The sequence below is a fragment of the Camponotus floridanus genome, unplaced genomic scaffold (assembly GCF_003227725.1).
Source record: "Camponotus floridanus strain SB8 unplaced genomic scaffold, Cflo_v7.5 scaffold133, whole genome shotgun sequence".
Lineage (NCBI taxonomy): Eukaryota > Metazoa > Arthropoda > Insecta > Hymenoptera > Formicidae > Camponotus > Camponotus floridanus.
Window position 1 is genome coordinate 257076 of NW_020229252.1, and position 25117 is coordinate 282192.

The 25117-nt window shown below is 29.9% G+C and overlaps 5 protein-coding genes across 6 annotated transcripts; 3 read left to right on the top strand and 2 right to left on the bottom strand.

Annotated features, from left to right (window-relative positions):
- Nucleotides 1-5354: 5354 nt before the first annotated feature.
- Nucleotides 5355-7117, top strand: LOC105259413 (28S ribosomal protein S35, mitochondrial). The gene is made up of 3 exons (XM_011271317.3): nucleotides 5355-5569; nucleotides 6077-6693; nucleotides 6832-7117. The coding sequence occupies exons 1-3, from the start codon at nucleotides 5455-5457 to the stop codon at nucleotides 7096-7098; spliced, it is 999 nt and encodes a 332-aa protein (XP_011269619.1). The 5' UTR covers nucleotides 5355-5454; the 3' UTR covers nucleotides 7099-7117.
- A 5-nt stretch (nucleotides 7118-7122) lies between these two features.
- On the top strand, nucleotides 7123-8314 carry LOC105259414. Its single transcript, XM_011271319.3, has 3 exons — nucleotides 7123-7672; nucleotides 7766-7949; nucleotides 8030-8314. The coding sequence occupies exons 1-3, from the start codon at nucleotides 7410-7412 to the stop codon at nucleotides 8060-8062; spliced, it is 480 nt and encodes a 159-aa protein (XP_011269621.1). The 5' UTR covers nucleotides 7123-7409; the 3' UTR covers nucleotides 8063-8314.
- Nucleotides 8315-8495: 181 nt separating this feature from the next.
- LOC105259412 (kinesin-like protein KIF18A) lies at nucleotides 8496-13271 on the bottom strand. Its single transcript, XM_011271316.2, has 3 exons — nucleotides 13041-13271; nucleotides 10337-12923; nucleotides 8496-8632 (listed from the first exon to the last, which is right to left on the bottom strand). The coding sequence occupies exons 2-3, from the start codon at nucleotides 12907-12909 to the stop codon at nucleotides 8593-8595; spliced, it is 2613 nt and encodes an 870-aa protein (XP_011269618.1). The 5' UTR covers nucleotides 12910-12923; nucleotides 13041-13271; the 3' UTR covers nucleotides 8496-8592.
- Nucleotides 13272-14968: 1697 nt separating this feature from the next.
- LOC105259410 (vacuolar protein sorting-associated protein 4A) lies at nucleotides 14969-18324 on the top strand. The gene is made up of 6 exons (XM_011271314.2): nucleotides 14969-15024; nucleotides 15132-15243; nucleotides 15377-15753; nucleotides 15853-16120; nucleotides 17213-17655; nucleotides 18029-18324. The coding sequence occupies exons 1-6, from the start codon at nucleotides 15004-15006 to the stop codon at nucleotides 18128-18130; spliced, it is 1323 nt and encodes a 440-aa protein (XP_011269616.1). The 5' UTR covers nucleotides 14969-15003; the 3' UTR covers nucleotides 18131-18324.
- Nucleotides 18325-18420: 96 nt separating this feature from the next.
- On the bottom strand, nucleotides 18421-21964 carry LOC105259411 (pyruvate dehydrogenase [acetyl-transferring]-phosphatase 1, mitochondrial). Of its 2 annotated transcripts, none has more exons than XM_020030036.1 (4): nucleotides 21582-21964; nucleotides 20809-20950; nucleotides 20143-20700; nucleotides 18421-19572 (listed from the first exon to the last, which is right to left on the bottom strand). In XM_020030036.1, the coding sequence occupies exons 1-4, from the start codon at nucleotides 21711-21713 to the stop codon at nucleotides 18893-18895; spliced, it is 1512 nt and encodes a 503-aa protein (XP_019885595.1). In that variant the 5' UTR covers nucleotides 21714-21964; the 3' UTR covers nucleotides 18421-18892. The 2 variants fall into 2 exon arrangements, with proteins under 2 accessions (XP_019885595.1, XP_011269617.1); XM_011271315.3 differs by having other exon boundaries at nucleotides 18422-19572; nucleotides 20143-20616; nucleotides 21582-21962.
- Between the last annotated feature and the right edge of the window lie 3153 nt (nucleotides 21965-25117).

Below are 25117 nucleotides of genomic sequence, written 5' to 3' on the forward strand. Positions count from 1 at the left end.
TTTTTCATCATGAATGTATAAAGGATATATATAAAGTGCTACTAAACATTAGATAAGATCTATAGTATATTTTTTTCCTTTTGTGAGCAATAGTGTCAGAAAGAGAACAATGCTCACATGCACACAATCAGAGAACCACGTAGCAGCTCTCTGCTTGTGTGCGTATAGGTAATGTCCTCTTCCAGTTCTTGGCATCACTATTTATCAGTTTAATTTCTACTAAACTAAATTTAAAATAATTTATTTAATAATCTGGATTTCTTGTTGGAATTCAGAATATTAAGCAGATTATTTAAAATTAGGCGGATATAAATGAGAAATAATTCATTTATTGCGTATATTAATAATCGTCAACAAATTGTCAAATTTTGTAACCAAAAATCGTCATTTTGATTTTTTCTATTGTGATGTAATTATGACGTCAAAATGATGTCATTTTGACTACAATGTGTTCTTTGGGTAACTCAACACACTTATTATTAAAAATTAAAATTTGGTTTGAGAGTGGACTTTGCTTTGTGCGGAGAAAGTTACAAATGCAGAATTGTAGAAACATGGATATCATAGTCGAAAGAATACTAATAATATTAATTTACATTTTTCTCGTAAAACACTACTTTTACAATAATAATGTATACAATATAAATGTTGCGTTTTTAAGAAAAGAATAACTTTTATTTAAAATTATTTCTACTAAAATATTTATTAAGATAATGAAAAAAATATGTAATACAAAAAAATTTTTTATTCTTTATTTTCACTTTGAATGTCCTTGTCGCCCATTTTCATGTCGCCCATTGTCATATTCGTAATCAGCGCGTCGAAATACATTAGTATGTAAAATTTCAAAACAATCGGAGCCACTTTATCTTCAAAGACATTTTTTACGCAAAAATAATATTTCAGAAATTGTGGTATAAAAAGTATCTATTTCCATTTTAAAAAATTAATTGACTTCAAAAAGACTTTGTAAACTATCACTTACTAACATTCCTTACATTCCCTTTGAAATACTGCAACTTTTGTTTAAAACATTTTTCCGTAGAAACAATATTCTTGAAGATAAAAATTCATAACGCCTTATTTTACCCTATATGTGAATATATGTGAATATACAGGGTGTATCTCAAAAAGCTCCACTAAGCAAATAGCGTTATTCCTGATTAAAAACCGAGTCGAAAAGTTCTGAATCATTTTTTTCTATAATGCTTAATAAAGCAGTACTTAATGAGTAAAGTCGCGTCAATCAGCACCGAATTTAGCCTCCTTAACGAAATTTTCTTTAAAGAAACGCTTTTAACGGAAGAAATATGATTTTTAATCCTTAATTAAAAAATGAAGTTTTTCGCATTATAAAAGAAAAAAATGGTTTAAAAAAATGGTTTCAAATTTTTTTCATTATAGGAAAAAATGGTTCAGGACTTTTTGATTCGGTTTTTAATCAGGAATAACGCTATTTGCTTAGTGGGAGCTTTTTAAGATACACCCTGTATATTATAAACAGTTGCGCTCATAAGTATTTTGACAAACAGTTTTCGGAACGCGCACAACTAAAAATTAATATGATAAACAAAGTTCAGTCACTTACGACGTCTGGTAAGAGACGCATGTACAAGTCACAAATAAATCCGAATTAAACAATTATTACTTTTTATTTTTTGTTTTCATTATTTGCTTGGATCGTAAGTATTTTGACAAATATTTTTGAGAGCATTAAATCTAAAAAAAAGATTGTCTTAATATTTTGAAATTGATTTAAATGTTAGAAATATTATGCCGAAGAAATAAATGCTGAAAAAATATTATGCTGTCATTCGTGCTCTGAATGAAGGACGTACACAATCAAGTGTTTCTTATGATTTTGGCATATCACAACAACTTGTAAGTGTTTGTTTGGAATCGTCGCTATAAAGACAGAGGAGAAGTATACAACAAGAGTAGGTCGGGACGTCCACGAAAAACAACTATTCGGGAATTAATTAAAAGACAGTCTATAGCAGATCCTCAAAAATCTGCCACAGCTATTGCTAAAGATTTATATGAAAATTATGGAGTAAATGTACATGTTTCTATTATAAAACGACGTCTCAAAGAACAAGATTTAATAGCTCGACGGTCCAGTAAAAAACTCTAATTTCTAAAAAGAACAGAAAGGCCCGAACATTTGCTAAAGCTCATCAAAATTGGACATCAATTAAGTGGTACTATGGAGTGATGAAAGTAAATTTAATTTATTTTCTTTCGATAAACCACTTGGATCGTTGTTATCGTTTTTTTAAACGTTCATGTGGTGATCCTTATTTTCAATAAAAGAATGTAACCTCTTTTACGTGGAACAAAATGCATTTCCCAATTTTTTGAATTGGGAATAAGAAAAAATTAATGAGCACAGATAATTTAAAAGAAAACCTGAGTTATTTTAAAGTAATTTTATTTTAAAGTCATTTTTAAAATTTTTCTTCATAACGTGATCTCACGTTTAGCAATTGATTATTCAATTCGTGTGTGTATTTTTATATTAGTACGAAAATCATCAATCAGAATGAGAGTGATTCTAATATTAAATTTTCAGATTGTAACTAGTTAGTATAATTGCAATTATTTTTTCTATTTAATTAAAAATAAATCAATTGAGTGTGTTTATATGAAAAAAATGAATGGAATCGGGAATTCGATCTACTATAGATAGGAAATGTAGGTTACTGGGTTAGAAAATAAGCGAGGGAAAAATCGATACAACGTTAGTTACTGAATTAATTTAGCTATAAAAATAGCTATAAAAATTTATTTAATTCTAAGAAAAGAATAAAAGGATTAAATTAACTTTCTACTTATGTTAAATCTTTTGATATATTGGTGATATATGGTAATATGACAAGGTGAAATAGTCTTTAATAGATTAATAAGGATATACACACAAAATGAAATATATTATATTAATATTGTAAACATTGAATTGCACAGCTAAATGAAGAAAGATTTATATATTGAAAACTGTATGTAACGATAATCTAATTGTTTTCCTGTTTTATCTTTTTTTGGAGTGTTCTAAATTTTTAAAGATTACATTGCTCCAACATTTTAGTATTAAAATTGTTAATGTTGTATATCTTTATTCATGGGATCCAGTGAGCATTATTGAGAGGAAGAAGTCTTTAAGAGGACTTTTTGAAGACTTCATTAATTTTTTTTTTTTAAATGACATCAATAAGTTATCTTTTTGTAAGATGTCTTTCAAAAAAGCTCTTTATGATGTCTACTTATAGATGTCTTTAGAGTTCGCTTACTAGAAACTTTAAAGACATCTACACTGAGAAAACGTTTGATTGCGTCAACAAGACGTATATGATTGAAGGCATTTTGGTTAAATCAAACAAGAATTTCTTTCAGTTATCATGATAAAATTCGATTTTTTATAACTAGAACGTTTAATAGATTTTATTATAAGGATTTTGTATTTTCTGGTTGGATCTATAAAATTTTTTGTTACATTAATTTCTTTGCTCGCCGCTAGGCGGCGAGCCACTCTTAACTTAATTCGTATTCAATGTTTGCCATGAAATGTATATAAAAAACTAGAATTAACATTAAATCGAAAGTATATTTTTTTCCCTTACGAGCAGTAGTGTCAGAAAGAGGACGCTAGCTTTCTGATTGTGTGTGTTTGAGCTGCATCCTCTTCTTGCATCACTGTTTATCAGTTTAATTTCTAACAAACTGAATTTAAAATAAATAATTCTATAAAGACCTAACCTAACCTATAAAGAAAGTCTTAATGGTAACATTTTCTTAACATCTATAATAAGTCAGATTGAAGTATTTTAGATGTATGTGATGTCTTTTTTTCCTCTAAAATCGACGCATTAGAGGACTTATTGATATCATAATGTTATCATCTAGATAGAATTATCGGATGTCTAACTCTTGAATCTGAGTGCTTTAAGAACTTTTTTTGATAACTTATTGCTCACTGGGTTATTGCTCACTGGGATGTCTCTCTCATTTTATGCATTTAAATGATGGTTGACTGGTAAATCAGATATCAGTTTAAAATTTCTTGAATTGTGATTGCATAAATTATTTTTCCTATTTTTTGACTCTAATATATAAAATATAATTTACATATAATTATATATATTTATATATAACTATATATATAAAAATTTTTCCTTAAAAAGATGTTCTTTATAATATATTCGAACATATAAATTATATATTAAATAATATATATATATATATATATATATATATATATATATATATATATACAGGGTCTACCAAAAGTGTGGAAACCCCTAAATATCTCGGAAAATATACGTTTTACAGAAAAGTGTTTCCAACAAAAGTTGTAGGGTTTAAGAAGATCTATATACTGATTCTATCAGTTTGACCTTGGATGGCGTCGTCAAGGTCAGGTCAAGGTCACATTGACTTTTTTAAATGACACCCCCTACATTTGATTGCATATTCTTATAGCTTAATTCAAGAGCTTTCCAAAACACTATAATAATGTTCATTTTTATTAAGTACTTTGCGAGTTATGAGGGTTGAAATAATTTCTTAATTTTACATAAACCATAAAATATCTAGTAAACCATTCATTTTTCGATTATCTTACCTTCATACTTTTATGTACAAATTAATGAGAGGAATCAATTGGTGTAAAGAAAACACATAGTTGTTTCTAAGAAAAAATATGTAATTTGCAATTAACAATTCCATATTTTTTCTTAAAAACAACTGTATGTTTTCTTTACACCAATTGATTCCTTTCATTATTTTGTACATAAAAGTATGAAGGTAAGATAATCGAAAAATGAATGGTTTACTAGATATTTTATGGTTTATGTAAAATTAAGAAATTATTTCAACCCTCATAACTCGCAAAGTACTTAATAAAAATGAACATTATTATAGTGTTTTGGAAAGCTCTTGAATTAAGCTATAAGAATATGCAATCAAATGTAGGGGGTGTCATTTAAAAAAGTCAATGTGACCTTGACCTGACTTTGACGACGCCATCCAAGGTCAAACTGATAGAATCAGTATATAGATCTTCTTAAACCCTACAACTTTTGTTGGAAACACTTTTCTGTAAAACGTATATTTTCCGAGATATTTAGGGGTTTCCACACTTTTGGTAGACCCTGTATATCGACCTATGTGCCTAGGGTAACCAGCAACGATTAAGAGAGTCCTATTTTGAATTGGCCAATTGGCGACGTGGTCAATCAAATCCCATCCAATTATAATATACGTGACGTAAACTATAGATTTTCAGTACTGGCAGTAAATTCAGAACACGGCCTGTATAGGCCGTGTTCCGAAATTACTGCCAGTACTGCAAATTCTATAATGCACGTTACGTATATTATATATTTTCAGTGCTGGTAGTAAACTGGCAGTAATTTCGGAACATGGTCATAGAAGTCTGTGGTTTCAACGCATGTAAAAATGTTATCATTCAGGCTTAGATTTAAAGCAAGTCTTCCTCAAAATTTATCAAAAATATTGAAACTTTTCGCGACACGCTCGAACATTTTGGAAACGAACAGCAACGAATCGGAACGTTAGTACTAATTACACTGGTCAACACTCAAGTTTTTTCCTGACATTTAACATGTAGTATAGGTTATATCTAAGACACTGATTACGAAAAAAATATTAGTTTAGTTGTATCAGCTCTACTTTTTTTATTTACAAGATATTACAATTATATCGATTATCGATATTTTTGAAAGATGTATTCGCCACAAATAACAAAAACTACCTGGATTATGTAAACAACGTCTCCGAGTCGAAGACATATCGAAAGTTAAAAAAATAATAATTTTGAGTCGAGTAAAACTCAAAAAAATTGCACGTGATGTCTAAAGGGGGTAGTCTAAAAATAATAAAAAACAAGAGTTGTTAAAAAAAAACTACTGTCGTCTACTCGAAATCAGCACACTTAAATAAGCTCAAAACTGCAAAATTATAAGAGGAAAAAGTTAAAATTATTTTTTTTGTTGACCAGTGTTACCTATCTATTCTAATCTATTGGAAACAAAAGAATTTACATATCTTCATTTTTCAGAATTTCGCGTACTGGACCTTTACCCACAAACGAAAGTTATGCAGGAGAAGCGAAAAACACGAAAAACTTCTATACCACCATCGAGAGCTACGAATATGCCTACCGACCAAGATTGGCCGTCAGTATGGCCAGGTGCACGAACCTTTCATCCTGCTTCAGTACCTTTACCATTACGTCAAGGATATCAGGAAAAGGGTGCGTCACCCAATAAATATGCCAACGCTGAGCTTATGAAAATACCAAATTTCTTACATTTAACACCGCCGGCAATTCAGAGGCATTGCGAAGCGTTGAAACAATTTTGCACAAAGTGGCCCACAGTTTTGGAAAATGAAGAAATATGTTCGAAACACTTTCCCATTGAAATTATTTCATCCGATTATTGCTACTCTTCGCCCACTATCAGAGATCCACTCGCTAGGATCGTGAATCTGCAAGTAAAACTATCCTCGCTTTATTTAGATACTCATGCCAAGGATAAGTTATTAAGATTATTGGGAAATAAATATAATCCAGAAACAGATATAATAACAATTACAGCTGATAGATGTCCACTTAGGAAACAGAATTTAGAATATGCTTGGTATCTTCTCATGGCAGTGTATCATGAATCTTGGGTAAGTAATGTTAACAGTAGTAGTCAAATAAGTAAGGATAAATGCAAATAAGTATAATTTAATTTATTAATTTATTAAATTTTAATATTAATTTATATTAATTAATATAACATAATTCCCGAATATTTTATATTGTAGAGAGTAGAGTCTTGGGAAGCTGAGAAATCTATAGCAGATATGGAATATTTCGATTGGGACACTAGTCAGAGTCGTACGAGTTTAGTAACTCTATATACATGGCCGATACCGCCAACTGATTACGATTATGAAATTATCCCACACGCGACAGAATATAAAATTGCAGTCTCAGATCTTATAAACAATGGTGAAGATCAATATTCAGTTAACAAATACAAAGAAGCTGTTAAAAATTTGTTAAATCTCAAATGTGACAATAAAGAGTGAATCAGAGTAGCAAAACTAACTAAATTCATCACTTTACTAATGGTATTATCATTTCCTACAATTTTTGTAAACAGGAGAGTGTCCCACTTTAAAAATCAATTTGCCATGCACAATTTTACACTCGTAAGACATGCATGTTATAACAGTATAATGAGAAAATTAGAATTGTTGTCTGTAATTGTATTCAAATTTACTATAATTTACTATAATTTTAACAATTGGAGCATGAAAGGTTATTCAGAATATATAACGCATCGAAAACGTTAAAATATCTTATTGTTGAAATGTGAGGTAAACAGACAAATAAAAAAATGCTGAAAATTTCGTTGCTGCTCAGTGTATTTGTTGACATGATTCTTTGTGAAATTTATCCAGTTCATTCCAAGACAATTACAAGCCAAGCATCATCTTGTAAAAATCCACCTCTATGTTATTTATCGGATACATATAAGAGCGAATCAAAAAATATACTTTTACCTTATATAAATTCTCACAATTATGGCAGGCAACAGTCAAATCTTCAACGTAGTTACTATGGTGGATTTGACTCGTCCACTTTACCAGCTTATTACTCGTAAGTATTTTTTTAGATATGATAAATATATATTAAACATTATTTTATTTAAATGTAATTTTTGTTGCAATTATAATATTACATATATTTTAGGGCTTTCGATCCTATTAGTATATTAGCGTCATTAGCATTTTTAGCATTTCTATTGCAATCATTCGCTTCACTCTTTGATCGTTCGAGGTCAATTTTGCCAACGATAATTAGTGGCCGACAATCAACTATAGATTTAACTATTCCAGAAATTTCGAAACATATGTCACGCGCTTTGCAGGAATACGTAAGTATTTCAAATTGGATAACAATGTATTAATAATAATATAAAATGATAAAACGATAAAACATTATATTTACTTTCAGGAAAATCTTAATGAAGATTTAGAAAATAATTGAAAATAAAAATACTGACAACTTTTTGCTATTTACATGATACAATTTTACATCAAGTCTTATCGTTTCTTATTGTACAATTGATTTTTAAAATTTTCTTTGCGATGAAAATACAAGCAATCGACATATTGTGCACACAATAGAAATTTTATTCCGTTTCAGACGAAATTTCTTTTGATTAATCTTGAGTAACTTTTTAAAGCTATAATTGCATCACACATGTATACGAGTGCATAAAATGTAATAAAAAATTTACAGCTATACAAAAATTATTTTTAAACCTTATACACTTATACATATTTTTCTTTTTAAACTGAAAAACATAAGATAATATTAAAGTCATTTTATTATATAGTTGACTTTAAATGTATAGTCAAGATCTATTTAAGAAAAAAATGACAATGTTCAGTTTTATATATATATATATTTTTTTTTTATTCGGATTTGCTTGATGGATCCTTGTTAAAATTATAACTATTTAGCATAAGTTCTAATGTTGTATTGAAAAAATATCTCAAATTTTTTCTCTAATATTACCATGGAACTCTGGTAGATGGTAGAGCTGGAGTAAGTCTGTAATAAAATATTTTATTTATTAAATTATGAATTATTAAAATATATATATACAAGTGTTCTATATAAAACTGGATATTTTTTTAATAATAGACTCTAGGCAAAATAATTTGGAGACGAAATTTCTTTAACGAAAATATATCAAAAGATATTTTTTTGCAACTTTCCATTTTTTAAAACTGGATATTTTTTTAATAATAGACTCTAGGCAAAATAATTTGGAGATGAATTTTCTTCAACGAAAATATATCAAAAGAAATCATTATTTTTTTGCAACTTTTCATTTTTTATCATATCTTTATAACTAAATCTTAAATTAAAAATCTATTAAAGTAAATTTCACCTGAAATTAATTAAAAAATGTAGTTTTATTAATCTTTTAATTCTCTCCCCAGATGTTTAGTTTGTAGAAAATTTGTTTTTCTTAATCATTATTGATATCTTGATATTTTCATCGGGAAAAAATCGTTCCCAAATTAAGAGAATCTATTATTAAATGGATGTGTGTTTAATTTTAGGATACTTTATATGTATGTGTGTATGTATTAATATATTCGTGCACGCGTATACCTGAGTGTGTATATAAAATCTATGAAAGAATGGTTCAGATATAAACTGAGATTTATTTATTGTTTAAAATCTCAAACATAAAATCAAGTAATGTCACTAGTAATGAAAAGGACATATCTGCTCTCTCTATAATTATTATTCAATTCGTTCAAGTCAAGAGATCAAGGCAAAATCAAGGTTAATATATTTATATTCTATAACATATAAGTTTTTAGTCTCTGAATAATGAAAACGTTAAGCAACAGAAATTTTACATACATTTCGGTTTGGGAAGATTTTTTTCTAAAATATTGGGCAAAATACTTTAAAAAAAAATAAATGGAAAATGAAAATCATTCTCTCATCTAATTCTAAAGCTTTGTGTAAGAAATCTGGTTCTTAGAGCTAAAAAATTCTTTCTATTATATTTATACAGGGTGTCCCAAAACTCATAATCAATCTTTCAAAGACAGATTCCTGGGATCATTTGGAGACGATTTTTCCTCAGCGAAAATGTCGATGAAGGCTATTTTTGAAGGTCATTTTTTACATGTTCCCGATTTTTGTCATTATAAATCTTTGCAATTAAGCCTTAAATTAAAACTCATCTAAAGTAAACTCTATTTAAAATTAATCGAAGAATGTGGTTTTGTTAATATTTTATTTCTACAAAGCTTAGTTTACGAAAAACCCCTTATTTCCAATCACTTATAATTCGAAAATTGTTAGTGCCTCGACATTTTCATTGAGGAAAAATCGTCTTCAGATGATCCCAGGAATCTGTCTTTGAAAGATTGATTATGAGTTTTGGGACACCCTGTATAATTTCTATTATATTTATATAATTTTTATAACTATATTTTTTAAGAAAGAGATTTATATATTTTCAAATTATTCAAATATTGAAAACATTGCATTGGAAGTGCACGGGAAAAGTGAAAAATAAATTTTTTTTGTAAATAATTTGTCTTTAAGAATAAATTTCGATTTTAATTTGAATTATATTTTATATTTTGACATTACTTGTATACATTTAAATTTTTGTCTGTTTTAGAAATACTAAAAGGTACTAAAAAAATACAAAATCAAAAGTAAATATTCTTAATATTTGATGAATTAACTTTTTACATTATAAATTTTCTCTCTATCATTTACCTCTTTCCAATAACATATTTATGATACGGATGCGTCGTCATAAGGCCGCGCCTTTCTTTATTACGTATCACCTTAAGCGCCACATCTGTTTTTTCCTCGGCATTATTGTGTCGAGACGGAAGTGGTGTAAAATTAGTTGTGTTACTCTTCAGCTTATTTAAAATGGCAATACTTTTAGCGCTCATTTGAATAGGTTTTTGCTTATTCATATTCTCCTTACCAACTCGACCATTCTGTACAGTACTTTTATTATTCATCAATTGCTTTTTTATTTGCTTTGAGGGTGTGCTGGTGTTTTCACTATTTTTATCAGACAGGATACGTTTCCTTGGTGTCATTTTTGAATTAGTCTTCTCACGGGGAATTTCTTGCACAAATTTGTCATTTAACATATTATTTTCATGACTATTGCTTTCGCATAAATTAGTGATATTATCCATATCATTGTTCCTTTCGCTTGCAGTAGCATCGAAAGTAGAATTTAAAATATTTGTATCGCGATCATCGCACTTGTCATCATTTGTTTCCGATATTTCCGATTCCGCTGGCATAGGATTATTTAATGGATCCATTCCTATCATACTCAAGCAAGTAAACACATTGAAATTTTCCTCATCGTTTATTGTGTCTGAGTCAGACCATTTAATATTTCGGAAACCTTCAAGCAACTTTATTAATTCTTTGAATTCGAGTTGCATTTTATCGGTCATTGTTCCATAGCCTTTCACGATATTATAATAATTTTGCAATGTATTACTCATTACTTTCATTATAGTGTTAACCGATTGCCTCTCGCATTGCAGGAGATTACAAAACTTTTTCATGTGGTGCTGCATATTAGGAATCCAACATTTTTCAATGTCGGAAATTTGTAAAGACAATTTACTCTGTAAATTCTCATCGAAAGATTTAACTTTCTGTTGGGAAATATTTATTTCTTGTATTTCTGTCTCGACTGAACATAATTCCTGCCATATCGCTTGCATTTGCGCTTTAAGAGAATCTCTTTGACGTTGGAAATAATGTAAGGATTTGTTAATACGAGATTTTCCACTAGCATTTTGTTCTTCCACCGATACACAACCAACAGTTGTTAGATTATGCAGTCTTTCATCCGCGTCTTTTTTGTAAAGTATCCTACAGGCTAAAATCTTATCAGAACTTTCCAAAGTCAGCAATTTTTCAATCAAATCCTTTTTCTTTTCATATAATTTTGTGAGTCTGCAGTGCATCTCCAACATCAATTTATTTGGTTTATTTGCTAGCGATGATTGTAACGTTCCACTTTCAAAAGCTGCTAATCTTGATTTCAAAATATCTATTTCCTTCTTCTGTTCCTCCACTATTTTGATATAGCCAGCAACATGCATTTCGCAAGACACATTCTTTTTGGCATGCGATTTGATTTTCTTCGCACGATTTGCATATCTTAAGGTATTATACGTATCTTCATAAGTAAGGCTGGAGGGACCAATATTAGCTATCATAACAGTACGACAATTGCCACCGAGTGAATCTTTTAGTAGCCTTGTGAGTTTGGAATCTCTAAACGGAATATGTTTTATACCATCCGCTAAATTATTTATACAATTTCCAAGGGCCAATAAAGATTTATTAATGTTGGCGCCTTCTTTAAACCTTATCCCTTTGCAACCAGTAGCCGAGGCTCTTTCGGATCCCGCTAAATCGATCATGGATAGCTTGACTCGCTGCACTTGACTGTCTAACTTATTAATTATCTTGATATATACTTGGAAAACCGCATGGCTTCTACTACTTTCCTTATTTGCATCTGTTGGATGTTGAGTGCGATTTTTATTACCCTCTGCCAAGAGTGATAGTAATTCCTCAGCACTTTGGATAGTGATTGGTTCCAAACCGGCGACTACGACTCCACATCTACCGTCTTCTCTCAAATGCAATTGACCCGATTTATGCAGTAAATCTTGCACATTCTCATTATATATTTCCAGATAAGATACGCCCAAGTGAAATTCACGATGCTTGGTCTGTTTTTCGATCTCGGAGAAGAGTTCCGCTACAGTACGATACGTAATACCAAGATCCTCTTTCGTGCCCAACATCGTATGGGTTTTACCAGCGCCAGTAGCACCGTAAGCGAACACGGAGCAATTGTAGCCATCGAGGAGACTGGTAATCAAGTTCTTGGTGCTTCCTTCGAACACATTAGTATTGGTGGCCGTTGAGCTGAAAATCCTGTCAAAAATGAACTGAAGCTGTTTGTTCTGCTTTTTCAACATATCTCTACCTTTTTGCGCTACATTGTGAAAAAAGAAAGGTGTCTCGTGTTCCTTCGGATCAAAGATCAACATCTTATCGTCAACGACTTCGACTACCGTTCTGCTATTATCCTGCAACTCCCGTTCATTATGTGGACGGACTCTGACGATTACTTTGATGGATATTTCAGAAGTATCCTGAGTTGACATAATTGCAGTGCCACTTGTACTCGGCTTCACTGATTCACTACTCGATAACTGCACCTTTTCCGTTAATTTCTTAGCTCTTCTAGGCGAGAATGCCTTCTCAAGATCCCTCTTGTTGAAAACCATTTTTTTTATGTTGTCTAAACAAAATATTAATGCTTTTATTATCTTATGAATGTCTTTGTTAAACAAGATGTATTATTATGCTTTGATGAAATAATAAATAGAATTAAACACGTTTACTCAGAATGACTTACTCAATTGTTCTCATCAATTCTCACATGGTGCGTGGCTGTGTATGATACAGGCTATTATTACTGCAACTTTGAAGATATTTCGTGGATTCCAACAGGATTCTTATTTCTTTAGCGTCTGAGAATATACTATTCCAAACGACTTTTGTTGCGAAACAAATTTATGTCAAAATCAACGCGTATGGTTAAATCTAGTACTCGATATCGAGCAAAACACGCGAAAAGCCGTTAGCGTTTTATATACGGTTTTGAATTTTAAATTGTTTTAATAACGTTGACATGATCATTTGCAGGGTCGACAAACTAACGGCGTTCTTGAATGGCCGCATTCAGCGGACTCGATCGCTAAGTGATAATCGAACGTGATTGGTTTCTACTTTCAGTTCCGGCCAATCAGCGTCGAAATTACATCGGAAAATCTAGTAATGTTGCCAAACTGTTGAATCCACTGAATGCACTAATTGGCCACATTCAGCGAACTCAATAGTTAGACAATATTACTAGATTTTCCGATGTAAAGGCCATTCTACAATAGCTGTAGCATAAGGCTGTAAGGCATAAGATTCAAAAAATTGACTAATCACAGTCAAATATTAAGAGAATACTCGACTATGATTGGTCAATTTCTTGAGGAGTCCTCAGGCCGAGTTTCCACTGAGCGCGTCTCGCGTCGCGTCAGCCGGCGCGTCAGCCGGCGCGTCACGAGTTAACCAATCAGAACATCCCATTTTATTGCATAATTTGTGATGTCTTTTTGGGTGACGCATTGGTAAGATTGCTCTATTTTGGACTTTTGGATGAAACCGCGCATTCACCATGACGCAACCCGCCGATAATGAAATGATATTTATTGTTAGTTCAAAATTATTATCAAAATAATATTTTTAAGTTCCAATTATTACTCAGATATTTGATGGTGTAGCCAAAAGATTGTAATTAGTAGATTTTGTTATTTTTGTTGATTATGTCATGCTTCGCTGTATTGCTTGATATAAAAAAATAGTTGTTTTTTAAACTCTTATTTACAATTTAAAAAGTATCACAATTAATACAAAACATAATACAAATGTCTATTATATGACAAATGTAAATTAAACTAAAACGATTTATTTCAGATTATTATGAGCAAGTTAAAAACATAAATAGTGCGTTCGAAAATATGTTTGGTCGGTGTTGGGAAAAAAGATAAAGTTGGCAGTATTGAAAACTCCCAATGCTGCGTTTCGTTTCTCCCACTGGGATCATTAGGATTGTATTGTACCGTATATGAAAGTGTTGCAATATGTACAATATATGAAAGTGTTGCAATTAATTATTATTATGGAACAATATATTTTACTCGAAAACATCATCTTCGAGTAGTTCTTCTTCAGATAGTGATGATAATAATGAAGAATTACAAAATATTTTATTCGAAAATAGAGGTAATAACAATAGAGGTGAAAGGAAAATAATATAAAAAATAACAGATTATTTGGAAAATGTTGTTACCAGATATACAAATATTGAATTTAAATCACATTTTAGGTAAATTATGTCACTTTATTATAATTATAGCATTATTAATATAAAACACACATTCGTATTAATAATAATATATGTGATGTTATTAAATATATTATAAATATATTATATTATAAAATATATTATGTTATTAAATATTATGTTATTAAATTATAAATTATTATATATTATATATTATATATTATATATTATGTTATTAAATATATTATATTATAAAATATATTTAACTACTTGTTTACCTCTTTTAATATCTTAAGTAGCAAATTTTTTAAATCCTAGTGATCCGTTATCATTTTTGTCGCTCAAATGATCAGTTTCAGCGGCACGTGAAAATGCACCTTTAAAGAAGTGAAGTGAAGTAAAAACGCTCCATTAGTAATTTTCAATCTATGTTAAGTCTTCTTACTCCTACTTCATGACTTATGCCTTATAGAAAGTTAACATGGCTTCGGCGATATTGCAGGTGAGTGCAAAATAAATTATAGATTGTTTCACTGATAGAGTAAGAGTATCCATAAATCTGACATATATTATTAACAAAAATAAATTCACATAACAATGATTTTATAGAAAGCCATTGATCTTGTGACAAAGGCTACAGAAGAGGATCGTAATAAAAACTATGAGGAGGCTCTTAGATTATATGAGCATGGTGTCGAATATTTTTTGCATTCAATCAAATGTATGGGCATTTATATAAAGTTACATATTATTGCTCTAATATATTAGATCTATTAAAACATAAAGTATTTCATTATTTTACAAAAATGATTATATGAAGTTAGTGCAATGGGTATTTTTATAATGATTTTCAGATGAGACACACGGAGATAAAGTAAAAGAAAGTATAAGAGCAAAATGTATGCAATATCTAGAAAGAGCAGAAAAATTAAAAGCTTATTTGAAGAAGAGTAAGAAAAAGCCAATTAAAGCTGGAGAAGACAATACCAAGAATGAAGATAAAAAAAGTGACAGTGGTGACAGTGATACCGATAGTGACCCTGAAAAGAAAAAATTGCAGAGCAAGTTAGAAGGTGTTATAATAAACGAAAACACAAATGTTAAATGGAGTGATGTGATTGGTCTTGATGGAGCCATAGAAGCTTTAAAAGAAGCTGTTATTCTACCAATGCATTTTCCTTATCTCTTTACTGGAAGACGCATACCTTGGAAGGGCATTCTACTATTTGGAGTAAGTATATTCTACAATTTGATAAAATTAATTTAATACATATCTTCTATCTTCTGATTTAAAATATATTTTTAATGATTTTTTTTTTAACACTTGTAGCCACCAGGTACTGGTAAATCATATTTGGCAAAAGCAGTGGCAACAGAAGCTAACCAAGCTACTTTCTTTTCTGCATCATCATCAGATTTAGTGAGCAAATGGTTAGGAGAATCTGAGAAACTTGTAAAAAATTTGTTCGAATTAGCACGGCAAAAGGAACGTAGTATTATATTTATTGACGAGATAGATTCTTTGTGCTCATCACGTTCAGACAATGAGTCAGAATCTGCAAGGAGGATAAAAACAGAATTTCTTGTTCAGATGCAAGGTATACTCTAAGAATTAATTTTTATTAACTAAAATTGTAGATATAAAAAACCGACTTTTAAAATGAAAAACTTGAAGAAAACATGTTTTTTATAGTATTATTTAAATATATTATTTTTTTCTTTTTTGTTAATAAAAAAATTCTTATATTTTTATTCTTTTATTCCTAATATTTGTAATTTAGATTTAATTATAATTTATTTTTAATTTAGGTTTGTTCAAAAGTAACTTTAATAAAATTAATAAGACTTTTGTAATAAATTACATCAAACATGGTATAATTCTGATAATTTTCAGAGAGAGAGAAAGAGACAGATGTATAATAAAAATTTTTATGATGTATTTAATTGAAAATTATCTGAATTACATTTGATATCATTTTAATTGTAAAAGTTTTATTTATCTATTAAATATACATCTAAATATACATCATTATCTATTAAATATACTTTAAAACAAAATTAAAAATATAAGAATTTTAATTGGTTTTTTATTGTATTAAAATATGATTTAAATACACCTTTTAAAGTATGTTCATTTTATATTAAAAAGTAACTAAAATATTTTTTACAATTATATATATACAAATATTTATATATAAATATTAACAAATACTATCAAAATTATAAATCTTTTTGTGTCTGTAATGAAGACTATTCATTCTATTCATTTTAATTTGTTTTTTTTTTTTGAGAATTTACCTTTCTTCATTCAATTTTGATTTGTTTTTTGGGAATTTATCTTTATTAAAAATAATAATTGCCTTACTATATAACCAGTTGGATTGTGATTTACATTTAAAATAATGGTGGTTAATCTAAATCTATTATTTAAAAAATCAAAAATAATAAAAAGTCAATTTGCAATATTTCAAAATATATTAAAAAGATAATATTTCAAAAAATCAATTTTAATGGTAATATATTTGAAAAAGAATGAACAAAGGGGCAGGTTTAAACAAAGGGGCAGGTTTTTTTCACAAAAAAAAAAACCATATATTGTGAAATAAAACTTCTTCTTTTTCATTTCTAGCCGAAGTAAACAAGCATAACAATTTTGTTACATTAATATTTTTTTCTACTTCCAAAAAAAGGTGTAGGAAACAATAATGAGAATATACTTGTACTGGGAGCCACCAACATACCTTGGGTTTTGGATTCTGCAATCAGACGAAGATTTGAAAAGAGGATTTACATTCCCTTGCCTGAGAAACAAGCGCGCGCTGCAATGTTTAAACTCCACTTGGGTAATACATCGCATTGTTTGACAGAAGAAGATTATAAGAAATTGGCAGCATCTACTGAAGGCTATTCAGGAGCCGATATAAGCATCATTGTACGGGATGCTTTAATGCAACCAATCCGGCAAGTACAAACGGCTACACATTTTAAGCGCGTTACAGGACCGTCACCGAAGGATCCTTCTATTATTGTCAATGATTTACTTACTCCATGTTCTCCTGGCGATCCAGCTGCTATAGAAATGAATTGGATGGAAATAGATGGTGACAAATTGTTTGAGCCACCAGTTACTATGGTAATTTTTTTTTATTCTTTCTATTTCTTTTTATAGGTCTTACAGTTAAATGTTCTAATGTTTTTTTATACTTTCCAACAATAAAATAGTTTAAACATACAATTACTTTATTTATTATAATCTAATAATATTATATAACATTCTAATAATCTAATAATAATTTTATAATGAAACACCCATATTTATAAAAGTATTTAGATGTCAAAATCTCATAAACAAAGTATAATCATATCTGAGAAGAATTTAATTTATTTATTTTGAGATCTTCTAAATTTATATTTCACATTAGAATGTTTAACTTTGGAAAATCCTGTATATTTACAAAAAAAAAAAAAGATATGTTTTAATATATGTAATATTATTGTCATTTTAGAAAGATATGTTAAAATCACTAGCAACGACCCGTCCTACCGTGAATGAAGAAGACTTGACAAAGTTAGAAAAATTTAAAGAAGATTTTGGTCAAGAAGGTTGAGAAATATCTTTGAGCTTTTTCATAATTAAGTAAACAGATTTATAATTCAATTTAAAAATTTTTAGTTATCCACCTTAATCTTCTTATAACAACATTCGACTTAAATGTCTATATAAATATACTCGAAAATGAGTTTTTTTTCTCTCCTCTTATTTCTCTTTTTAAGCGCAAAATAAATGCAACCTGGTATTGTATAAGCTTATTGCTTATTTACTTAGCGAAAATAATACATAAATTAAAAAAAATGAACTATATGTATTTTGAGATAAAAATTCTTAGATTTGTAAAACAGAAAAAAAAAGAGAGGTAAATTATTTTTATTGCGAAATGCGAAGTAGAAAGATGATGATAAGGTATATGACAAACTTTGCGTTTAATGATTTATTATGTAATTACTGATATGTATCTAACAATTTAATTGTGTAAATCACATATTTATATAGATTTATATATAGATTTTAGTCATTTCTTTATCACTTTCGATTATGGTCTTAACTGCTTTTTGTGTATTGTTCGATTCTAATTCGTGCGGTTTCAGCAATGATCGAAAATCGAATTGTGCGGATAGATAATTTAAGGAATTCGCTAACAAAAAAAAAATAGATCATAATGAGTATTATGTAATACGCTGAGTATTACATACATATGTATTGCCAATATTCAGAATAATGTTTTCATGTAAATTCTTTTTATTGTTAATTAAAAATAAATAACAAACTATATACTAATATATTTAAAAAGTAGTAAGAGTTTGCGACAATTTTAGGGAGGACAATGCCTTAAAAATTCCGAATCCATATAAACGACTGTTATGGTAATATCATCGCGAAATATCCGCACTACTTCGCTCGGCAGAGTTAATAATTGCGACAATTTGACATGATCTATTCCATACTCTGTACCACCTAAGGCGTTTCTCAGTAAATGCGTCGCTGCATTGTTATCAAGAGGTTTTTTTTTTAAGCCCTCCTTACGTTGCAACAACATCTCGTTTATGTCAAACAATTTCATATTTTTACGAGGTAATCTCAATGGGCTGAGTGTAACTTTGCCACTCATATGTTCTCCTACTAAGCGTACAGCTTGCAATGGTGAAATCAGTTCCCATAATCCATCGCTAGCTATTATAAGGAACTTGTCTCTAGGCGTCAATCTATGATATTTGACGTCTGGATTGGCCGTTAAATATGGTGGGGTATGATAATTCGGAGGGATCGCTGTCTTTCCAAAAATCGGCACAATTTTTTTTATAACATCCTTTTTCCATTTATAGCGAAAATCACCTAGCGAACGAAGCGGCGCTAATTGTCCGAGCAGTCTTTCCATCTTAATCACAGTGGATTTCTCATTTAATGGATGTTCCGACATAATTCTTTCTACCTCCGTGCGATTATCGGTATTATGCTCTACCGTCATTATTTTGGCCGACCATCCATCATTTTCTAAACAATCAATTTTATTAATATAATGAATATATAAATTTTAATATATATTAATTTTATTAATTAATATATTAATTTTAATATATAAATTTTATTATTATAATGAAATAAAGATCCGTTAGATAAAATCACTAAAAAAAAAGATAAAAGGCTACAAGGACCAGTGCAAAGGTGAAATTTATGCAAAAATCGAACGGTTGTTTCAATTTAACAAACCAAAAGAAATGTTTATTTAATTTAAACACGACAAACGCTGCGTTTTGATCCAATTCGGATCCTTTTCAATGTCGAATAACAAAGTGAGTAATAAATTTAAAAATAAAAATAAAGTTAACAGTCATTGGTAATATAAATATAATATAAATAAGGTTCAAGAAAAACACAAACAAAATAAATATTTCTTTTGGTTTGTTAAATTGAAACCGTTCGATTTTTGCATAAATTTCACTTTTGCGCTGGTCCTTGTAGCCTTTTATCTTTTTTTGATAAATTTTATTGATGTATTTTTTAATCGTAATTAATATTAAAGGCATAAAATGATAATAAAACGAAAAAAAAAAAACATTGAACCTGAGAGTACTCCTAGGACAGCTTTACAATCGCCAACGCCAGCAACATGGAGATGAGGACCGTCTATGTGTGCCACAACAGCCACCGTACCTGACATTGCAACAGCGAGAGTTCGTGCATCTTTCTTATTCAGTTGTGACAAAGCTTCATTCGATAAATCATTATCTAATCTAAGAAATGCATTTTCCAGAGCTTTTTCCATTTGAAATTCTTTTCTGTCACCAGATTGTATCAAATCTCTTACAAAATTTAAAAAGCTTTCCTGGTAAAGATCTCTAATCTCCGCTACAAATTCTACTTTATCATTGTAAGTTTGAAGCAATTCTAACTTTTTGTCAGAACCAATAGAATTCAAATATTGTTGCAGTAATTTTGGTGGTAATAAACCTGCCGATATGTAACGAAATAGTCTTTTTGATACCACTTGTGCACAGGCACCACCACCATGACCATCGAAAACTCCCAATAATACACCTATAAATAAGAAATTGGAAACATAACTAGTTATAATATATTTGTAGTAACATGAATCACTCACGAATCTGCAAATGTTAGAGCCTGGCAATAAAAATTATGTCTTTAAATTATCTATATAAATAAGAGTTAGATTATATTCTTTGAAACAGATAATTTAAGAAATTTAATTACAGGTTTGCTCCTATATACCTTTAGTTAATAAACATTGTGCTTCGGCTCGCGTATCTTCTATAGGATTATTAGACGCCAATTGATTAGAATCGTAATATTTTACAGAACTCAAACCAGAGAATTCTTTGGTATACTCGTTAGCTTGCAAAACATTTGTAACCTGTAACAGAATAACATGTAATAATGTGTATATATAAAAATATACAATAAATAAAATAATATATAAAAATATATAACAAATATATATAAGAATTAAACGTATAAATATAAAATTAATTAAAAATATAAAAAATAATATATAAATAATACATAAAATAATACATAATATAAAAAATATTAAAGATATACAGGGTGTCCCGAAACTCATAATCAATTTTTCAGACAAATTCCTGGAATCATCCGAAGACGATTTTTCCTCAACGAAAATATCGAGGCACTTATAATTTTCGAATTATAAATGATTGGAAATAAGGGGTTTTTTGTACCAGGGAGTTTTCAAACCAAGCTTTGTAGAAATAAAATATTAACAAAACCACATTCTTCGATTAATTTTAAATAGAGTTTACTTTAGTTGAGTTTTAATTTAAGGCTTAATTGCAAAGATATATGATGACAAAAATCGGGAACATGCAAAAAAATGATGGCCTTCATCGTCATTTTTGCTGAGGAAAAATCGTCTCCAAATAATCCCAGGAATCTGTCTGAAAGATTGATTATAAGTTTTGGGACATCCTGTATATATAAATAATATAATGAAAAAAAAAAAAAAGAATTAATAAGCATAAGTGAACCTCTTGCGGAGTAAGCCGTGGTAATGCCGTATATAATCGTTGGAAACTTCTGTTATCGCGGGACTTGCTTGTTTTAACACATACATGTCGAAAACATTTAACAAAATTAAAGTCAATTTTCTGTAAAACCATTCCGAATATAAAGCACCTTGCTACTTTAATATTTTAATCTTTCTTCGTTTTTCCACTACATTTTCTCTATTTCTTATAGGTTAAAACTATGTAAATACATAACAATGTGCGTTTGAATTCGTTATGCAAAAACTTCCTATATATCAGAAATTATACAATTTAATTTAAAAATAAAATGAGTTATTTCTTTTTAAAAATTAATTAAGGAGACTAAAGTTCGTCAAAACAATAATGTGATTCATATATATTTTATTATTAGGTTTGTTTTTTATTCCTGCACTGACTGAACTAGTTCAAAAAGTGCACACTGAGGGTGCCATCCCATGGACGTCGATGAAGTCACTAGATATCTAGTGACTTTAGACGTCGGAATAAAGGATGTCACATATGAATTGCCCTAACCATAAAGCGTCGTCTATAACGGCAGTAGGATTAATGGATTAAAGCAGTAACTTAGACCCCTATTTTGTAATTTGTTGTTATTTTACAACATCGTTATACTAACGACTCTCTTACGAATGATTGTTTAATGACAATTTGGAAAAAGTTATTCTATAAGCATGTCGTTCAGGTACACTGCGCAACAACGATTCGTTCCGCGGCCCCTTTCTCGCGGGGCAAGGGGAGCGTAGAAGTGACCAATCAGCTGGCAGCGTGGCAGTGACTGATTGGTTAGAGGCTACGCTCCCCTTGCTCCGCGAGAAGGACCACGGAACGAATCGTTGTCGCGGAGTGTACGAATGACTACCTCTGCTTAACGACGTTTTTTAGAAGGTTGGTACTATTTTTCTATAGTATGTGTAATGGAAATCATAGATTTTCAATGTTGGTAGTATGTCACAAACGGAAAGCAATTCTTCAAGAGCAGCCATCCGGTATAATTTTTTAAATAATTCTTCTGGAGTTTCAAATGAATTACTTGCATCTCTCAAGTTTCTATTAAATTTCCTTAATTCTTGTCTAGAATAAATTATACACATAAAATACACACACGTGCGAGCAGTAACATACTATATATCTATATCGGAGTATAAATATATATATTATATATTCATATTTAATTTTAACACATATTTATTATATTTAATAAACACATATTGAAACGCTCACCGATTTTGTAATTCGTGTAATATTACTTCAATTAATACTCGATTCACGTTCATCCTTTTATTATAATTTTAAAAAATAATTTTTTTTATTTGTGTATGCGTGTGTGATATGTAATTTACATATATCACATTTTTTTAATTGTTGAAAAGAGAAAAAAAGTAATTGCACATTAATAATAATGTTTCTTATTAATAAAGTTATGAATTAGTTTTTATCTCAAATTCTGTTGCAAATTGTAAATTATTTTAAACAAGTTTGATTTTACAAAAAATAATTTCATATGTCTATAGTTGAACAATAATTTCAAAATTAATTACTTACAGCAGTATTAAATACAGCGGACTTACGCTATTTGAAATCAACTCCTTTTTTTTATTGAAGACCGATGTATTATTAATTCGCACAAATAAAATTTCGACTTGTCATGCGGGTGTACCATAGTAGTGGCAAAATCTCAATATTATAGGTTAAAATGTATCTTATAACGACATCATTTCATTTAACAACACCTCTCTGGTTGTTGTTAAGTTTATGACAATTTCGTCGCCATTTTATCATTAATTAACAACAGTTACTATTTACAGAATAAGAAAAGTCATTCGTTAATGACAATCGTTACATAACAACATCGTTAAGGCTTACAGAATAGGGGTCTTAAGGAATTGACCAATCACATTCAAGCATTAAAACAATACTCGACTGTGATTGGTCAATTTATTGAGTTACAGTTTTAATTCATTAATCCTACTGCCATTGTAGACGACGCTGTAGACAACGTGATAAACATAAAACGTAAACGTAAGCTGAAGAACCAAATAATTGAAATCCTAGTTACTTCTGCTTATGACCAACTTTATCATTATTTCTCTCGTCTTCTAGGATACATAAAGCTAAAGCAATATTCTGATCGGTTCTTCAGCTTACGTTTACGTTTTACGTTTATGGTTATGGCAATTCATGTGCGAAAGCCATATAGTGCGTTCGAAAATATATTTGGTCGTTGTTGGAAGAAAAGATAAAGTTGGCAGTATTGAAAACTCCCAGTACTGCGTTTCGTTTCTTCCACTGGAATCATTAGGACACGACCAAAGAGAAACCTGAGAGCGGCCACCAGCCTCGACGGGCACATTTCTCGATGCTTGACGCGCCGTCTGACAAAGTGGACGTGAACTATGTCCATTACGCTCGGTAACGACGGTAACATGATTTGTATCTATGATATGGGTTCATGTCCGAACTATTCAAAGATGGACAGTCGGATAAGAACCGATAATTCATCGTTCTGTCTTTGTCTCATCAATGACAGACCACGCGACTGCCACGCGACGAGCTTACGATTTTGCTTTCCCCTTCGTCGCGCTTTTACGTTCTTCGTTATGATGTAATAACGAAATGATCTTCACATCCTAATTTTCTAAGGGTATTGGCAGACAAGTTTTCCAACTTTGTATGTTCTGTAACAAAAATACAACACATTATGAAAATTACGATTACATGCATATTTCAAGCTGACATAGCAATTGGTATACCGAATGTTTGGTAAAAAAAAATTTTTTGTCAGGCGTGTTGGTTATAATCAATTCGATAAAATGTTCATAATAGTGCGTAGCAGTGTAAGTAAGATGACTGCTTGAAGAAATCTTCAAAATGAAATCTCTGAATCAGAGAATAACACAGTTACAAATAATTTATGGTACGACCGTCATAACAAAGGTCCATATATTGTATTTGTTAGAAAAATATCTGACCAAAAGAAAAGATCTACTTCTATTATTGAAGCTGCCAGACTTCTGTCTAAGGCAAACATCAAGTTTGAAGAAATTGATCACCACGCCTGGAACACATGGAAGATTTCTTTTAAATCTTTTCATGATGCTAACTCATCAATTAAAAATAAATACATTGCGGAACTGGGACTATCATTATACATTCCCAAATAAGTTATGTAGAAAAGGTGTAATCAAAGGCATCCCAAATGATATTTTACTAGACGAACTACAAGCTACATTAGAAAAAGATAACCCGCTGATCAAAATTAATTTTTTATTCAGACTAAAAAGAAGAGACCCTAATACCAAAAAATGGATCGAGTCTCAATCAGTCTGCGTAGAATTCAAGAGTCAAGATCTTCCAAAAAGCCTAAAAATTTGGAAAGTTAATCTTTTTGTTCAACCATACGTGACTCCAGTAAGAAGATGCTACAAATGCGGTAAACTAGGACATACCAGCAAGGGATGTAAACAATCTCACAACATATGCCTGAATTGTGGAACAACGCACCTCGTATCGGCAGA